We start from the raw sequence: 18129 nt of genomic DNA on the forward strand, positions 1-18129 counted from the left end.
AACAAAAACGTAGTGATTTGTGGTAATCATACCGGAAGTGTAGTGTATGTAGTATCCTATGTATACAGGGCATTGTTATACACGTTTTTGCTGCTCATATCAAAACCACTGGACCAATACAACTCAAAATTTGGAAACCTATTGTTTTAATGGTAGGCATCAATCCAGGATAGAAAACAGAACATGATAAATCGGACCACATTTCTTTAATTCACAATTTTGGCGCAATTTGAGAAATGAACATATATAACATATATCGTACACTATGGCTTTAAATGTGATATTTATCCATAAATATATACATAACATGCTTCTAAAACATTGATGAGTACAATTATTACAAGAAATATTTGATCAAGTACATAGTTGCGAAAAATCAGCGCCTTCTTGTTCATCCATTTTAGATATTAACATCTCCTCTTTAATATCAGTGGTAATATCTAATGTCATTTCTTACGGTTTAAAACGCATTTGGTACATTTTTTCATAGTAAGGCATATAGTTATCGGCAGCTTCCTGTAGATCCTGCGACAAGTCGCTACGTTTGGGTGTTGCTGTCACTGGAAGAAACCTACTGCTCTTCATTGCATTTTCATAGTAACCACCTCCATTCTCCAACATATTTCCTTGTAGAAGAACACGGGACCCTTTCCATGTTTTCATGATGTTGCGATCCGCTGGCCATTCAATTAGACTGTCACTATACGGTATTCCAACAGCTTGACAGAATTGACGCAATATTGAAGATGGGTTACTTTGAAGGTCGTCAGCATCTATAATGACAGGGTTGGGGTCAAGATTTTTTTGTACATACTCGAGAAGCTCGAACTGCATCTTGTAGCCATGTTGATGAACAGATAATTTTTCAAGGTCAGTCCATGTTGTAGTATCGTTATCCATGTTGAGTATTTAAGTAAGCACACGCTTCCATGAGGGGAGCACTTTATACGGATGACGAATCAGGAACGCATGTCGAAATCCAGGTGGAATGGTGTCATACTTTGCATCCAAGCCATATGCTTGGTCTTTCACCAGGAGGACGTTCTTTCCAGGGTAATCAGCCCCAGTTGTTGCCTCACCCATTCATAGGTACACTTGCTATCATCGAAGGCATGTTCGAATATCGCTTGTTGGTTTGAAGAAGCGTTGTCCATAAACTTAGCAAAATCCGGATTTGGCGTACGCCCTTCAGGACCAAAGTGAAAAGCACATCCACAAGGCTCATAAAATATTTGAATTCCATCAACGTAACTCAGGCATTTGGTAAGGGCGGTTCCTAGTGTACGAGGCACACACCAAATGAACACCCTGGTCAGATCTGAACTTGGATCACTGTCACAAGATGACGCCATTGCCATCGACAATGTCTTTAAGTGTTTTCTACTACCGATTGATTAGGCTTACTTTAGTAAGTAAAGCCACTATGCAGTTAGTTAGCTTTATTTTAAGGGGGTACTACACCCCTCTAAAAATTTGTGTCTATTTTTGCATTTTTCTCAAAAACTAATCACACACTGGTAACAAAAGTTATGTATATTATTGGGGCAAGGAATCCAATTACTACACTGGAATTTCAGTGACCCAAGGCAAGCGGTTCGTTATTTATGATATGAAATAAGGTACCGCTAGGATGTACCTCATTTCCTATCATATATACGGAACCGCTTGTCTTGAGTCACTGAAATTTCAGTGTAGTAATTGGATTCCTTGCCCCAATAATATACATAACCTTTGTTACCAGTGTGTTATTATTTGTTGAGAAAAATGCAAAAATAGTCACACATTTACCACAGGGGTTTAGTACCCCCTTAATGACGTCCCAATTCAAGTAAATAAACTAGAACTAGAATACCTGTACAATGTCAACCTTTGATTTGGTAAATACTTCTTTAATTAGACATATCACTGTTTATCGTGTACATTGCACTTTAGAGGTCAATCAATAGCCTTGTGGACCGTGCGGACATTGGATTATCTTTATTCTCTGTTTGAATGATAATGAAGAAGGAGGCGGCCTACATGTTTCACCCTGCGATGCGAGACACATTGAGCTCATGATGATAAATAATACCCTGAATGTTGAGTACTATTATCGATATGAGCTCAATGTTGGGTATTATTTCCTCAATTTGAGTAATTTTTACTCAATTTGTTGAGTTAGTGACCTTTTACTCAAGTTGAGTAAAATAATTGTAAGAGTGTTTCAGTAAGTACAAGAAAAAAATTTAAGAAATCACATTTCATGTTCTTCTTGGACATGGCCTTCATGAGCATTTGTGATATTTGTACTTCTTGCAGATGAAGACTTTCTAGAGGTCATACGTTTTATCGACGAACACGGAGCTAAAGCTAACAACGCTTTCCTATAACGTGCATTTGTAGCATTATAAATATATGGATTTACAGCCGAGTTTACATAGAGAAGTATGCGGCACGTCCATAAAACTATTTCGGATATCATAACATGCATATTATTTACTGCTTCAATCTGTAAGAAGTATTGAATAAGATATCCTATACACATAAATTGATAAGGAGCTTGACAAATAAAAATACTACACCAGTAATAACTAGCATTCTTGTGACTTGTGCATGCACTCGCTTACGAATCTTCGTCATTCGATTAGTCTGAAAAGTTTTAAAACTGTTTGTATGGTTTACAGATAAAGGTGAGAAAATACCTTCGCGATTTTTCATGTGACGAATTATCTTGATGTAAAATATGGTGTTTGTTGTCATTGCAAAGAAAAATGGTATCGTCTGCGCTAAACTAGTATACATCATTGCTCCAAAGTTTGAGTCATTAAAATTAATATCAAAACCAATGTAGCTGCAATTGCCAACTTTTGTTGGAAAATTTATATATGTGGTATCATCTACAGGCCACAATATACACGTGTAGGTAATAGGTACATATCCTGGTAAGAGAGTTGCTGTAAGGCTTATGGAGATTACCCAGCATGCAGCGATAAGCCGAAATGTATACCTCTTGTGCCAGATCGCGAGATGTTTGATTGGCTTACATATTGCGTAATATCTTTCCAATGAAACTACTGTAACCAACATAAGGGAAGCAAAGAAAGGAATAAATACTGCAATGTACATTATAACACACCCTACTGTACCGAATAAGTCTCCATAACTTGGCACTCCTATCATCCAATATCGGAACAATTTTTCACCGACTACTATCGCTAGGAAACATGTATCAGCAATTGCAAGGTGGATCAGGTAATAATTAGTAATCGTCTTCATTGTTTTAACATTTATAATTGTCATTAGAAACGCCGTGTTGCCTATTAATCCAACAACCAATATGCAAGGCATTAGTATCGTTATCACTACAGTTTCAAAACCACTATATAGATATCGATCAATCGTCGATGTATCGTTGGTAAAGTCAGCGAGAAAGTCCCCATCACAAGTGAAGTTTATACCATCCACTGCCATGATTTTACTGGAAATAACGCTCAATTTGGTGAGACAAGCAGTGGTAACATTGACTGCGTGACATATGACTTCAAATATCGTCTCTTATGTCTTTACTCCTCTAGTCAAAATGTCTTAATGTGGTATGTTCTTGATATGGTAGTTAAAGATCATCGTTCTTCTTAAAGTGACACTAATTTGATCCTCACATTTTGAGATTTTTTTGTGCGAAAAATATGAATATGAGGTGATATGAATATTAATGAAGAGTAAAATATACTTCTAAAAATCATTACTGCATTCGACGTTTAGTAGGTGTTGTGGTTCTTGAGTTTGAAATATATCCCATATATTGAAAGACCTCTGATACTTAAAATGACGTAACAAACCAACTAAATTATCAGTGTCATCTTAACTTGGAATCACTTACCCCGCACTTACATATCTTATTAAGTAAACACGCCATTTGATAACGTAAAAGCACTTAAGGGGTGAACACAAAGTCCGAACGTGTGACCCAATCATGGTGCCAAATTGTCACATTTCTAGATGTAATAGATGACCAGAACGTGTTTGAAGTCACATACTGAGATAATTCTAATTGTGATTTATGGTAACATGATATAATTTGTCGGCCTGTGGTCTCCGATTGAGCTATTCCAGAAATTAATGGTACCACCCTATAGAAGCAAACAGATTTTTACTAGAAATTCCCTGGGAAAAATGTGGCCTCAAAAAGATTGGAATTCCGAAAAGTGCTTTAAAAATTGTCACTTCCCTGCAGCCACGACTAAAACTGAAAATATTTTGGGATTCCTATGTCTTCTATAGGCGTGTACTATCAATTACTGGAATAGCCCAATGGCAGTAGCAAGTTCTTGATGCAGGGTTAACAAACTCTGTGTGTTGTACTCAATAAAATCATTATTAGCATATGGTATAAATGCAATTGTGCAGTTGTGTCTGCGTTATATGGTTTACACGAATTCTCCAATTGCTTAAGCCAGAACATGTTATCATGACGTCATGATTCAGTGACCTGATTATTGTGAGTTCCCTTTGTCCAAACATATAAGATAATGCCGAAGGGACGTACCTAATTTGCCAAATTTGTGAATTTTAAAATGCAATTCTATATTTCTGGTGTAATGTCATGTTCCACAAAAATACTGTGCAAAGACCTTCAAATTCTCTATATGATCAACATTACATAGTGTAGTTCAATATATTTATATCCTTAAATCTGAAGCAGGAGCACACGAGTTGTATATTTTATCCCAGATCTTCCGTTCCATGATGCTTGCAATGCTCTTTATAGAGTTAGAAAATCCCCTACAGAATCCTAATAATCTGTTGAGAGGACCATTGAGCTTTCTTTATATTTATTTTACAGCGTCAACACTATTTTACTGTTATATGCCAAATGCAAGACAGCTGTAATATACGTTTTTGCTTGTCATAAATAAGAGAGAATAGTACATTGTGTCTTTAATTCTCATGAGTAAAACGAAGTTGAATGCATATTACATATTTATTGCTATAATCAACCAAGGAAAAGTAGAAAAACGTCTCCCAAAACCTTCTGACTGAAACAAAACTTAATCTGTGCATTGTGTAAACAATTTATTGTATTGAATCGTTTACCAAGTAGTTTCAAATCAGTGTTTGCCAATGAAAACAGAAAAATTATTTTCCTATTTTAAGATCACGTTTGATAAAACTTCTTTAGAGATCGGGTTGATTTACAATGTGTACAGTGCAGGAACATGAAATCAGGAAAACTAGTCAACATTCAGTTATATACATATCCCAGAAAAGGTGGATTAGCTGATACCTATCAATGCTAGCATGCGTCGTCCGTGTTTTTCATAGTGATGAATCACACATTTCTATAAACCATTTCCCCAAACGATGAGGGCGACTATTATCGAACTGCGTTGAAATAAAAAACCGCTTTGGCTAATGCTGCTGATGTTATATGCGGACTGTTTATAATCCCGGTTTATAATGCTCTGGTATGGCTTGAACGATAATCATATTTCCTTTAGTCACTGACCTTGAACCCCATGAACCAAGGTCACTATCCATACAGTAGAAAAATGTCACAATGTTACTTTTTCCAACAACTGAAATCCTATTGAGGTTCATTACTTCCTATGAAAAGGCTATGAGTAATCAAACACTTTTTAGTCTGGCTTCCCGACAATATTTCCCGTACGATAATTTCCTTTCGATTCAATTGGCTTCATACATTCAGAGCCACATTATGTTACATTCTTCAATGTTCAAAATGACTTGGCTTCCGAAAAGTATTGTCTAAAGGGTTTACTTTCCCGAATTATCATCTCTAAGGCTATTTACGAAATTACATTTGTATCCAGATTTCGTTATAGTTATTAAAGTATGAAGTTTAAGTTGTTTTGTGCCTGGCAACAAACTGTGATAGATACGCGGTACCTCTCAGGTAATACTATATTATGTTATGCCACCGGTATTATCCGAACCAGTACCTACTTAGAACGTCCTGACATAGTTCTGAAGTATGGCAGTAAAATGAGATGTTAAACAATTTATTTTTTTTGTCCCGTGGTTCAACTTGTGTCCATGGTTCTTACAAATCTTAACAATGTCTTGTTCGACATTTTAAATGGACATTCAGATATCCGTCAAACCAAAACTACACTATTTCCACACAAATCATTTTGCAGTTTTAGAATATTTAATCATGTTGTAACTAACCCCTCAATTAATAAGCTAATTATAATTTCATGATAAGGGCAGAATTACAAAGATTCGTCTAACGCCCGAATTTGAGAATTCTTGCTAGTTATCAACTCTAAGATGGATTCTTTCACTTGAAACTGCTAAATATAAGTTTAAAAAAATATTTCCCATTTCTTCTTGATTAAAAAATTATTTTTAATTTATGTCACTCTTTCCAATTTGCAGTCAAACGGTCATCCAGATTTTCAAATTATTTTGGATTTTGGCGCACTAAACACATACATTTTGGATTCATTAGTGCACAAATGCAAATTAAGACCATGCACTATAGTCTGCATACCTTCATCGAGTCAGTAAAGTAAAATTTTATGATTTTCTCAAAAACTGCTCATTTTTGTAGGAATCTGTCACGCTAGTTGGATTTCTTGTGTCATTCCCTTTCTGAAAACTTATCATCATTATTTTTAGAGATACACCAAAAAACAATATGTAAATTACTGATTTGAGGAAGGTATACAGACTATAGATACAGATTTCACAAGAAACTCTTACCGTTTTAAAATGTAAGGTGCATAATTTTGACACCTTTTTACGAAAATGTCGATTTCTCAGAGTTCACTTTTGACAACAGTGCACGATTTTTTTTAAAATATACAAGCCAAAGTACATTTTTTGCAGTATCGTTTAGAGCACATCAATTTTTTCTCATCTTTTCAAAATATTTATTTTAAACAAAAATATACAGCATTATGTGCAACTTTGACCTGATCTGAGTGACAAAATTGCTTTTTTTAACATGCTTTTTTTCAATATTTCAAAAAACGAGGTGAATTTCCAAGCAATAAAACAACATTTCCTACTTTATGAAAAGCTAACTAATAGTTAGGGAAAAAGTTCAATTTGGTGACCACTCTCTGGCTAGTAAGGTTTGACGATTGATTCGACTTCTATGGACCATTTAGAAAAAAAATAGCCACCATGTCCCTCGCGAAAATCCCGGCATTTTTCGCTAGAGGCCAAAATCCAAAATGGCCGCCGCCACCATTTTGAAAATTTAAGTTTTGAACCAGAGCACCTATAATCATGCACAAAGACACTTTTTCGGATATGTCGAGTACAAGGATTCCGATTCTGACATTAGTTTGACATTACGGCATCATTTTCACTCAGAAATCCAAGATGGTGGCCGGCACCATCTTGAAAAATTTAGTTTTGAACAAGAGGACCTAAAATCGTGTACAAAGACACTTTTTGGATAAGTCGACCACAAGGATTTCAAATTTGACATTACTTTGACATTACGAACTCATATTTACCCAGAAATCCAAGATGGTGGCCGCCGGCGCCATCTTGAAAAAATAAGTTTTGAACCAGATTACCTAAAATCGTGTACAAAGACACCAAGAAATCCGAATCTGACATTAATTTGACGTTATAACATGATTTTTGCCCAGAAATCCAAGATGGCCCCTATTTGGTAGAGCGTAAATGTGATTTTTGAATGAGAGCAGAAGCATAAGTGTGTCATTTCCACCTTATCTGGGGTTCATGTCCCTTATATGGGGTTTAAAATGCCTTGGGTTTACATCCCTTATCTAGGGATAAGGCACCTTACCTGTGGTTAGACGGCCTTATCCTAGGTTTACGTTCCTTACCTGTGGCTAAGATGCCTTAACCTTAGCATATCGCAGTCTAAACCCAGATAAGGCATCTAAACCCCAGATAATGCGCCTTACTGACCTTCCGAAGAAAATGCCAGCACCCTAAACGGAGAAACCTTTAAGAGTACCAAATCTAATATCATGAATATGTTTGTCAGATTTTTGCTCTCAAAAACAACTTGATGAAAAACAAAACGATACAATAAAAAAGGAAGTCATAATAGTGAACAAGCACATTAATAACATAATTCAACAACGAACTAAAATTAGACCAAGCGACGACCTTTTTATCCTTTTTCCTTGCGGGTTGGACTACATGTTAGATAAACAACGTGAACGAGGATGTAATTGATGCCTGTATATAGCTTGATACATAATCTCACCCTGAAGGTTACTATACATTTATTAGGCCCTTCTATTTAGAGCAAGTATGCTTTGCGTGGTCACGAGCCACTGGGTGGAAAATATTAAACTATAAGTAGAGAATACGGTATGCTATTAATTCCAACGTTTAGATTAAATATCTTTAAAATAAACAGAGAAGCTATATAAACAAGGACTTTGCCAATAGAAATCTAGACAACAATAACACTGAAGATGGCAACAACAACAATTTACATGAACGATGTTGACAAAAGCAACAACAACAAAAAAGTCTTTAAAGCCATAATTGTAACATTTCCATAAAATACATAAATAAGCCGAACACCGGAGGCAAAACAAAGCAAATTGGAATTTCAATTTCTACCATCGCCAATGACGCCAATGCGTGTCACTCCGTCGGTTGTGCTACGGTATGTGTCCTTTGATGTGTGTATAACCGTCCCGCACACCATGTACGTGCTGTGTTATGAACATTACGTACGCGTTCGACTTATATTTCCATCATAATAATAAACCGTCTTGTTCAGACGGTTTATTCAAAATCTCGGATTACTACAGCACCTACAGTCTTGATTTTTGCAGGGTATGTTAGTTTACTAACTTTACTGTACATTATATTACAATCGTGTAAAGAATTTTGAAAAAATATTGAGGCCGTCCTCCTCAGAAAATGTTACAATATGGCTTTAACTGTGACACAATAGAATAGTATAATAGATGCGTATTCACCACTTTTCTATCATAGGGCCTGCACTTTGGCTCGTTTTTTGCAGGTTTACATGGTCCAATAATCACAAGATGACTGACATGTGGTAACAAAGGCAACAGTCACTGCTATTTGATTACTTCGCCTGTGATTGGCCATCACTGTGATACGATGGTCAAAAACCAATAGATGACTGACATGTGGTAACAAAGGAACCAGTCACTGCAAGTTGATTAATTCCTGTATGACTGGCCATTCAATACATGCCTGTGATACACTATAGCCTTTTCAAAATGTTTGCTTGACTGCATTGACAATACCCGGGAACAATACACACAGTATATGCATTGGACCAGGGACTGTGTATGAAGGGACTCGAAACGGATTATAGATAGCTATTGTCAAGCTATTGTTATCAGGTTATCTTTTATGGCCTTCGATTACATGCGAGTTGCATCGAGGGCGTGATGTTTGTTTTCTTATTATTTACTCATGTTGCCCTATTCAAATATTTCTAAAGTTATGTCAAATAGAGTGCTTGCACGAATGGTCATTATTCAAATCATCCTCCAGACAAGCTCCATAAGATATGCTAATGCATGGAGTACAAAGATTTACTTTGATCTATACCAGTTTACAGGTGATTGGTATTGTACTCCATGCATTTGCATATGTCTTCTGGAGCGTGTCTGGAGGATGATTTGAACTTATGATCTTCCGTGCAAGCACCCTATTGTGTAAAATGTCTATCCTTTGTAGAACATAATTTCTGTGTAACGATGGTGATTTTGGTATCTAATTATGTTTTCTTGCATGAGAATACAACTACGCAACTTAAAAACTGTACATGAAACCAATAACCTAATAATTACAATATGGATGTTTTTAGCAGCCCTGTTGCAAAAGAGGGTCATCGGTTCCTTGTATATTTTTTTAATTTGCTTAGTTGTATTTCTCATGCAAGAAAACATATAATTAGACACCAAAATTACCAAAATCAGACGTTGTTAACTCATGGTCAGAATTCAAAAAGGTCGATGACCTTTGGAAATTTATCATCAAAGCGCCCTCTAGAAAGGTATGACGCATAACAAACTATACATTTTTGGAATCCTCATGACCATACGAGTATTTTGATATATTACTTGGCATAGTTGGAGCACTCTGAAAATTTGACCCCCATGTGACCTTGATTGACCCCTCCCCGGAATGCCCGGAAGTTTCAGGAGGTGAGCCCAAGCTAAATTTATTCACAATCAATCAAAGATCCCAAAATGACTCTCAAACTTTTGTTCTATGATTTAGTCACGGAGTCTACAGGCTGGTCCTCTACTAAGAATGCTATAACAAATTTACATTTTTCTGGAATGTGTACACCGTACGCTTGCTGTTCCTACTGATTTTGATACTGAAATAATTATTAAAATAACGTTCTTTGATTATTTATGTTGGCATTTCTAGAGTCTATCATTATAGGCAAACATGTAAGCTCATTTCGCAATGTTCAAGACAAGCCGGGAAGACAAGCCACACGCTGTGTTGTAACTGTGCTTGGGTTCGTACCAGGGTATCGATCAACGTAGTGCCGTACTATTACACTGACTTTCCTATTCGGCGAGGATGACAATTTTGACCTCCTCATCTATTTAGAAATAGAGAGGTAGACAAAAGACCGTTCCAATTGTCCAAACATTCAAGTATCAGAAGGATGGTCCACAATAGCGTGATTCACGTAAACATGGTAACAGGGATTAAAAAGCTGTCAAGTAGAACCATGTGCTTCTTTTGTCCAATTTGCCATCAAGATTTCAAACGGAAACAGTTCAGACCCAGAGCACGATCATGTCAGAAATTTATATTTTGTTCCGGGCAGTGACGTAGCGTCATAGGGGCATGGGGGGTCACGTGCCCGCACCCCAATCGATTGCAAAATTTTAAAATCCCATAGGAAAATTGCCAAAAACGGCTTGTGCCCCCAATCAGACCCGGTGCGCTCCCCCTCCCCCCCCAATCATGGTCGGTGCCCCCAATCAGATGACCCACGCTACGCCACTTGTTCTGGGACTGATTATTCGGACGTATTATTCATGCTTGCTCAACTGAGGATAATTTGTAAACCAACAACCCGCATGGGACAATGGGTGGAAGCCGTTTCCAGTCCCTTCAACACAGTCCCTGGCATGCCATACATGTATAGGCCTATGTATAGTAAATTTGTCTGCTTTATCTGTTTTGTGCTGTTTAAGCAAATAGTTAAACATAATTTCCATAAAATGTAAGCTTTTACTGTCAGATAATTATGTCCCCTTTTAATTTTTGAGCCTAACAAGTGAGGTAAAGCAAAGAAAATTGGAATTTACTACTAGCGCCAATGAATGTTATATGATTGTAAAACGGTACGATCCTCTGGGTGTGTGTGTGGGGGGTGCGTATGTGTGTCCTGCACGCGTATTTTTTTCTGCAACTATAACGGGACGCAATACGATACCGGTATGTTATAAGAATCAAACTTACAAGAAAGATGGCTCTTGTGAAATCCTACAATTCTGTCAGAGAAAATATGCATATTTGCATTAAATTTTTAATTAATTGACATAATTGATTAATTAATAAATATTTTATTTAATGATTTACCATAATTCCAAACATGTCAAACAATATGTCAAATTAAAGCTAATGAAATGCTTTATATATTGGTCAGAGCACATTTTGCAGAATGCATTTAGTATTTTAGTTACATGATTCCAAACATTCTATTCCAATTTTTTGCTATACACGCATAGGAGCTGTACTTTTAAAATCCGCACCTAATCAATAATTTCACTCCATTGTCAAAGTACTGTGCTCTCTGCATTATGGAGTGACCAGGTCCTAGAGTGTGATGGTTTTGTAGCAGATGACAGTGCTCTTTCAAGCCTGTCAAGGTCAGTTAGTAGCCACTTGCTGAATGGATGGCCATTATCAGCTATCAAAGAGATGCCTTGTGCAGCTGCCAATCACAGTAGAGGTTTGATAACATTTTGTTAAAAACCCAAAAATGATATAAGGACAAAGCTGTGCATGTTGGTACTTAATTGTTTGGATTCTTATGTTGAAATTCCGTTGTATTAGTATTTTTATGTGTAGTGTATATTGTTCATAAATTATATAGGTTTTAAATTTTGGGCATTTTTGCTCTGTTGCACTGTACCATTATGGAATTAGAGCAAATCAATTACCGACACAAGCAGGTATACAGTGTATTATTTTATTTTTATTTCGTATCTCAGGAGCATCTAGCTCACTTGGTAAGGCATCAGAATTTGGTACACGAGCGCTTCGAACTTTAAATCGGAAGGTGGTGAGTTCGAGCCTCATCACGGTCACATTAATTTTATAAACCAAATATTGTTCGAACTTTTCATATTTGTTTTTCTTTTATTGTTTCTTTTCTTTGTCTTTTTTTTCTTGTTTTATTTAATTTTTTTTTCTTTGTTTTTCTTTGATTCATATTGCCAGGGTAAGGAGAGGAGGGTACTAACGGCCCATTCAGTGATTTTTTCATCCGGGCGATCGTAAAAATCATCAAAATTCAGATTTTGTACTAGACTGCGGAACTCAGTCTTCAATGATATAGTCAGTAATAATCTTTCTTATAATACATCATCCGAAGAGCAGTTTCAGACAATTGCTTGGGATTGTTGGGGCCAACGCTCTGCAGGGTCTATTGTTCTATTGTTTCCGATTAGAGCGCTGACATATTGGAAAATGTTGCCAATCAATATTCATGAGAGTGTACGTTCAACGTCCAGTTTTCGAAATTGGGTGACTTGTGTTTGGCAGGTGTGAAATACATCTGACTGGGCGTTTTAATTACGTAAAGAATAAAGGCATTGACATCATCGAATGGCTGCCCAGTGCTGTTATGTGTTTAGTTATTAGATAGGCCTAATAATTATTATTAAATGTATTCATCATTCCTTTCTTTTCCCTTCTCTGTACTTATTCTTTCCTAGGCCTACACTTTATCACTCCCTCCCTCTCATTGTCCCATCTCACCCTCCCTCTCTCATTCCCATCATTTTCCTTATATTTCTATTTATCTACTTGTCTTTATTATATCTTTTCATTTCTCCTTCCTCCAGCCCTCTCTCAATCTCCATATCCCCTCCTCCCTCTTCCTCCCTCCTCCCCTCCCAAGACTTCTCACAGGGGTGAGTCTGTCCCTTCCCAACCCCCTCCCCTCATTGGGTACGCCACTATTTCTATACCAATTTCCTTCTTAAAATAAAATTAAATGGAAACTTCTTAAAAACAACCTTTATAGGCCTATACTTATACTTACATGTATACGTATAGCGATTACCATTATAGTGTAATATAGATATATGGACTGGACATGGCAGCCTTCATACATTCTAATGTGTAATCGATCATCAAGAGCATTCAATTTATTTAAATGAAACTCCTAACGTCAGGTGGGTGGTAAAAATGATTGCATCGACAGCTAAAACCTCCTTTATAGAGTTCAGACCCACACAAGCACACATTTGGGATACTCGAGTACAATGGTACCACTTTACACATGACTGCCCTTACACATGACTGTAGTGTGGTCACTTATTGATACTCGCCTGTTATGAAGATCGTTAATATGATGCCGGATCAGTGACCAATTTAATGGCGGAACCCCTTTATTCGAAACAATGGTACCACTTTTATGAATAGCCTGTCGCAACTTCTAATCGGCATCAAAGGAACAAAAGATTATATAATCTATTGCGACTCTATTTCTATTTAAAAGCTCTTTGCCTACTGTTATAGCATTAATCCGATTATTACACAACTTCGCCAGCGTATTCAAGGCACCCAATGCAAATAATCACCTAGATTATGACGTATCATACTGTAAATATGGCGGAGTACTCAAATTCATTCAACAAAACCATGATTACAAGCTATTGCAATCTACCGCGACAGCTCGTCTCACACACATACAAATGAACTATACCATCAAATAGGTTGACGACAACGTTTGATTGAATGCACTGCATTGCGCCATGATTACGGTGAAGGACACCGGTGCAAATCCTTTGTATGGAGCCAATCAATAATTTCACGCACATCCTCTATTATTGCCCAATTTATTGCCCGGGATGATTGCACACTGTAAAAGAGCTATTGTTATAATGTTTGATGAAATCGTGTTTAACTATTTGCTTAAGAACGGCACAATACAGATAAAGCAGACAGATTTACTACATTTGGAACATGTACACCAGGCACAAAAAGAAACTCGTCAGTTATATTCATCCTTGCTGTTCAATAACTTGATAATTTTGGATTATTCTGAAATATACATTTTGTTAATTGGACTTTGCTTTCTCATTTGACACCCTGTTCGTGAAAAACAAACAAGAATTGACCAAGATATGCGCCTCCAAAGCCTCAAACCCCAAAAAGAAAAGTTGCATTTTCAACGGTTTTCAATGGGAACGCATCGTTGTATTGCACACAAGCACCACGGGACAATCAATAAAGCACACAGTGTAACAGGCACAATTGAATCGTTAAAATTGCAACTTTTCATTTTGGGGTTTGGGAGTTTGGAGGCGCATATCTTGGTCAATTCTTGCTCAATGTTCACGAACGGGGTGTCAAATGATAAAGAAAGGTCCAATTAACAAAATGTATATTTCAGAATAATCCAAAATTATCAAGTTATTGAACAGTAAGGATGAATATAACTGACGAGTTTCTTTTTGTGCCTGGTGTATATATATATAGGGAATGTGTGTGAGTATTACCTAATTATAATAGGGGCGTATCCAAAAATGAATTCACGCCCCTTTCAAATGTCGAGCCAAAGTGCAGGCCCTATGTGTAACACCTCATAACTTTTTGTATAATCTTTGTATTAAATAACAGTTAAATAGCCAAAGAAATCCTTGTTTTGATATTGCTTAAATGCTTTTAACAGAAAACTGTTTAATAGCATAGAATATGACACTTAATTACGTCACTCACTTAAGTCAAGTCGCTGATAACATCTCTGTTACAGTTTGACAGATGTTTTTCAGTTTAATGTGTCCATGAAGATTACATAAAACTAATTTCAGGCACGATTTTGAAGTGACCAGCGTGTTAGCCGCAAGTGTCATCATCATTATTAAATGGCTTCAACGGACATTGACTTCTACTATAGTTAATTACTATACTGTGATAATTTCAGAAAAAACAGAAAAGGATATTTTAAAGAAATTAGCTGCTATATTACAAATAATGGAGATTATAGCGCTGTCAACGAGCATACTCTCCAAAGAATACCGTGTGAATACCAGTCATAGAAAAAAGAACCTAAAACAAAAATTTTGCATCAACATCTGAAATGTGATGCAAGTGATGTCTTTGCTGCCTTAAATTCATTTATAAAATGGATACCTCTGACCAAGGTAGTAGCACATTTAAAGCCATATTATAACATTTGCTGAGGAGAACGCCCTCAGAAAGTTTTTCAATTCTGGTTTTTACACGATTGTAATGTACTTTAGTCAATAAAGATACTCTGCAAAAATCAAGACTTTAGGTGCTGTAGTTTTGTCAAAACCCGAGATTTTGAATAAAACGATGGAACCGGCATTTTATTATTACGATGGTAATATTAGTCGAACACATATGCACAGTACGTACACGGCGTGCGGGATACCCATACACACACACCCCGAGGATCGTACCGTATTACAACCGCGGGAGTAACATGCATGGGCGCTAGTAGTAAATTCCAATTTTCTATGCTTTACCTCACTTGTTCGGCTCAAAATTAATAGGGGACATATCTGACAGTAAAAGCTAACATTTTATGGAAAATAAATACTAATCTATTTTTTACAGAAATGTTATAATATGGCTTTAATTTGATTCAGACCAAAGGAAGAAATCAAATTACCCAGTTCGTCTGAGGCTCAAGGCCAACAAAAATGTCCACAAAATCAAATACGCAGAAGTTAAATAAAATGTATCAATCTCAAAAGTAGGGCATTCAACTTGTTTACACTTACTTAAACAATAGACATGCTGGAAGAAAAACAGTAGTAGTCGTATTTTATTTGAAATGCATCAAGAGCACTTTTAAAGCTAATTGCTAAATTTGTCCAAACGTTTGTTGATTAATGAAAATCTGGGTTACATTGCCGGTTCATATTGTTTAAAGTAGCTATTTTGCCCAAACTCAAATCAAACGAATCACAGGGGCGAAAAGTATTCTTATGGATTACATCCGCGAGCATATAGACCGATTATATATGATGAATTATATAGGATACGCGAATAAATATCAGGGTTGATCAATTGCATCTCTTGATTTGTAAGGACAACTTATTTGTAAACACACTAAATTTTTGGGCAAAGCACAAAACATTCGTGTTTACTACGATGTGCCGCGGAATGTTGCCTTTACGTATGGAACACAAAATCAACAGACCATAATTATGTATAACTGGCGTAGCCTAGTGCAAATTCTATTTGTTGTTCATTGTGCTACAATCATACAATGATGTAAAAAGTCCAATAATGAATCAGCCGGTGGGATATTTTTAAATATTGTATTTTAAATTTTTTTAAAATTTTGTATTTAAAAAATACAAAATTGAATTAAAAGGTGGTCGTAAGAAACCAATCTGTATCCTCTCCAATTTTCTGAAACCTTTAAATCCGCTCCACCTGACAGAGTTGAAATTAATTATTGATCGAAGTCCAAAAACTTCCTCAAAATACCAGGTGGTTTCTTTGAGAAAAATAACTATGCCGAAGTTATGACCTATTAAACCTTAAAGTAATGGCTGACTTATTTAAGTTTAGAAGCTAAAAAGAGAAAGACGCTATTTTGTGTGTGTGTAGGATTAATGTTCAAAAAGCATCTCAAAAGACAAAGCATTATGGTACATCAGTCCGTATAGCAGAACATTATGAGCTTTTATGGTTAATCCTTAAAGGTTAACTAAAAGATTAAACTAAAACTCATGAATACAAAATGCTTAAAATGACATATTAAACAACTCATATGGTTTAAAGCATGGATGTAGTGTTTGCTTTACTCCTTTTACAATATTGGCCCATTAGTATAAATACCCTATGCCTTATTGATGTCCCTAGATAGGCGATATTTAATAATAATGATCAGGTTAATAATTATTTTGTTTTAACCCGACCTATATATTTGACTTACTTCATTATTAAAATACCATTTTACCATAAGATGAATGAAGTGGGACACGAGGAAAAACATTACGACGAATATATTCTTCCATGCGCAGTTATATCATGTAAACTCCTCAAAAAGTTTGAAAAGTTTTTGACACATTCTGTTTGAGACCCCACTGCATTCACAAGACGTTTACTCAGTCGTAAAAAAGGTGATTGTTTCAAATATGGGGTCATTGTAAATGAACTTGGTTAAAAGTTTTTTTGGCCTTCGGTCTTGATTTAAATATATAATATACATAGATAATTAATAAAATAAGCAATTTCGAGTTCAAGCTTAAAAGAACTATAAGATCATCTTTTTTTTTCTTATTGCTCATCGAGTCACTGAATTATTGAACGCATATTGCCTTAACACGAAATACTGAAATAAAATACCATTATAAACACTTCATAGAACAACTACGAAAATGACATAATCCCGAAAAGGATTAGATTTGTTTTGAAGACAGATTTGGCGTAAGGACAGGTCGTAGAAGTGTAAGTCACTAAATCTGTGTTTTGCACCAATTGGTCATAGCCCCCAGCAAACCAGCTGAAAAATAAGTGGCATCAGAAATCCAGTTATAGATTTTATAAGTATTCAAATAACTAAGGCATGTATGTAATTTAATAGTATGCTCCTGCTCCAATTTTGTATTTATACATCCGGCCATGCCTTTATTATTCATTGACTAACGCAATCTAACATTTATTAGTATGCCATTTCGATTTGGATTTGGAAGATACCTTCTCTTAAATAACAGTATTGCGAACCACCAGCATACATAACTCGATGTAGAGAGTCTTTCCTATTCAGAGGAAATATTGCAATTACACACCTTATTGCCTTTTAACAATAACCATTGACACTAGCACATATCAGAGAAGATGTAAGAAAAGGAGGGAGAACAGAATTATATCCTTGAGATAATCCCGTAGGTAATCCTGTTGCGCCTATTCATAGTCCTTTATTCTCAAGTGGTGGGTTAACCAACAATTAACAAT

General features: G+C 36.0%; 1 protein-coding gene across 1 annotated transcript; it reads right to left on the bottom strand.

Moving 5' to 3' along the window:
- Positions 1–453: 453 nt before the first annotated feature.
- LOC140172736 (uncharacterized) lies at positions 454–1083 on the bottom strand. The gene is made up of 2 exons (XM_072195868.1): positions 922–1083; positions 454–834 (listed from the first exon to the last, which is right to left on the bottom strand). The coding sequence occupies exons 1-2, from the start codon at positions 1081–1083 to the stop codon at positions 454–456; spliced, it is 543 nt and encodes a 180-aa protein (XP_072051969.1).
- Positions 1084–18129: the final 17046 nt, after the last annotated feature.

The sequence above is a fragment of the Amphiura filiformis genome, chromosome 16 (assembly GCF_039555335.1).
Source record: "Amphiura filiformis chromosome 16, Afil_fr2py, whole genome shotgun sequence".
Classification (NCBI taxonomy): domain Eukaryota; kingdom Metazoa; phylum Echinodermata; class Ophiuroidea; order Amphilepidida; family Amphiuridae; genus Amphiura; species Amphiura filiformis.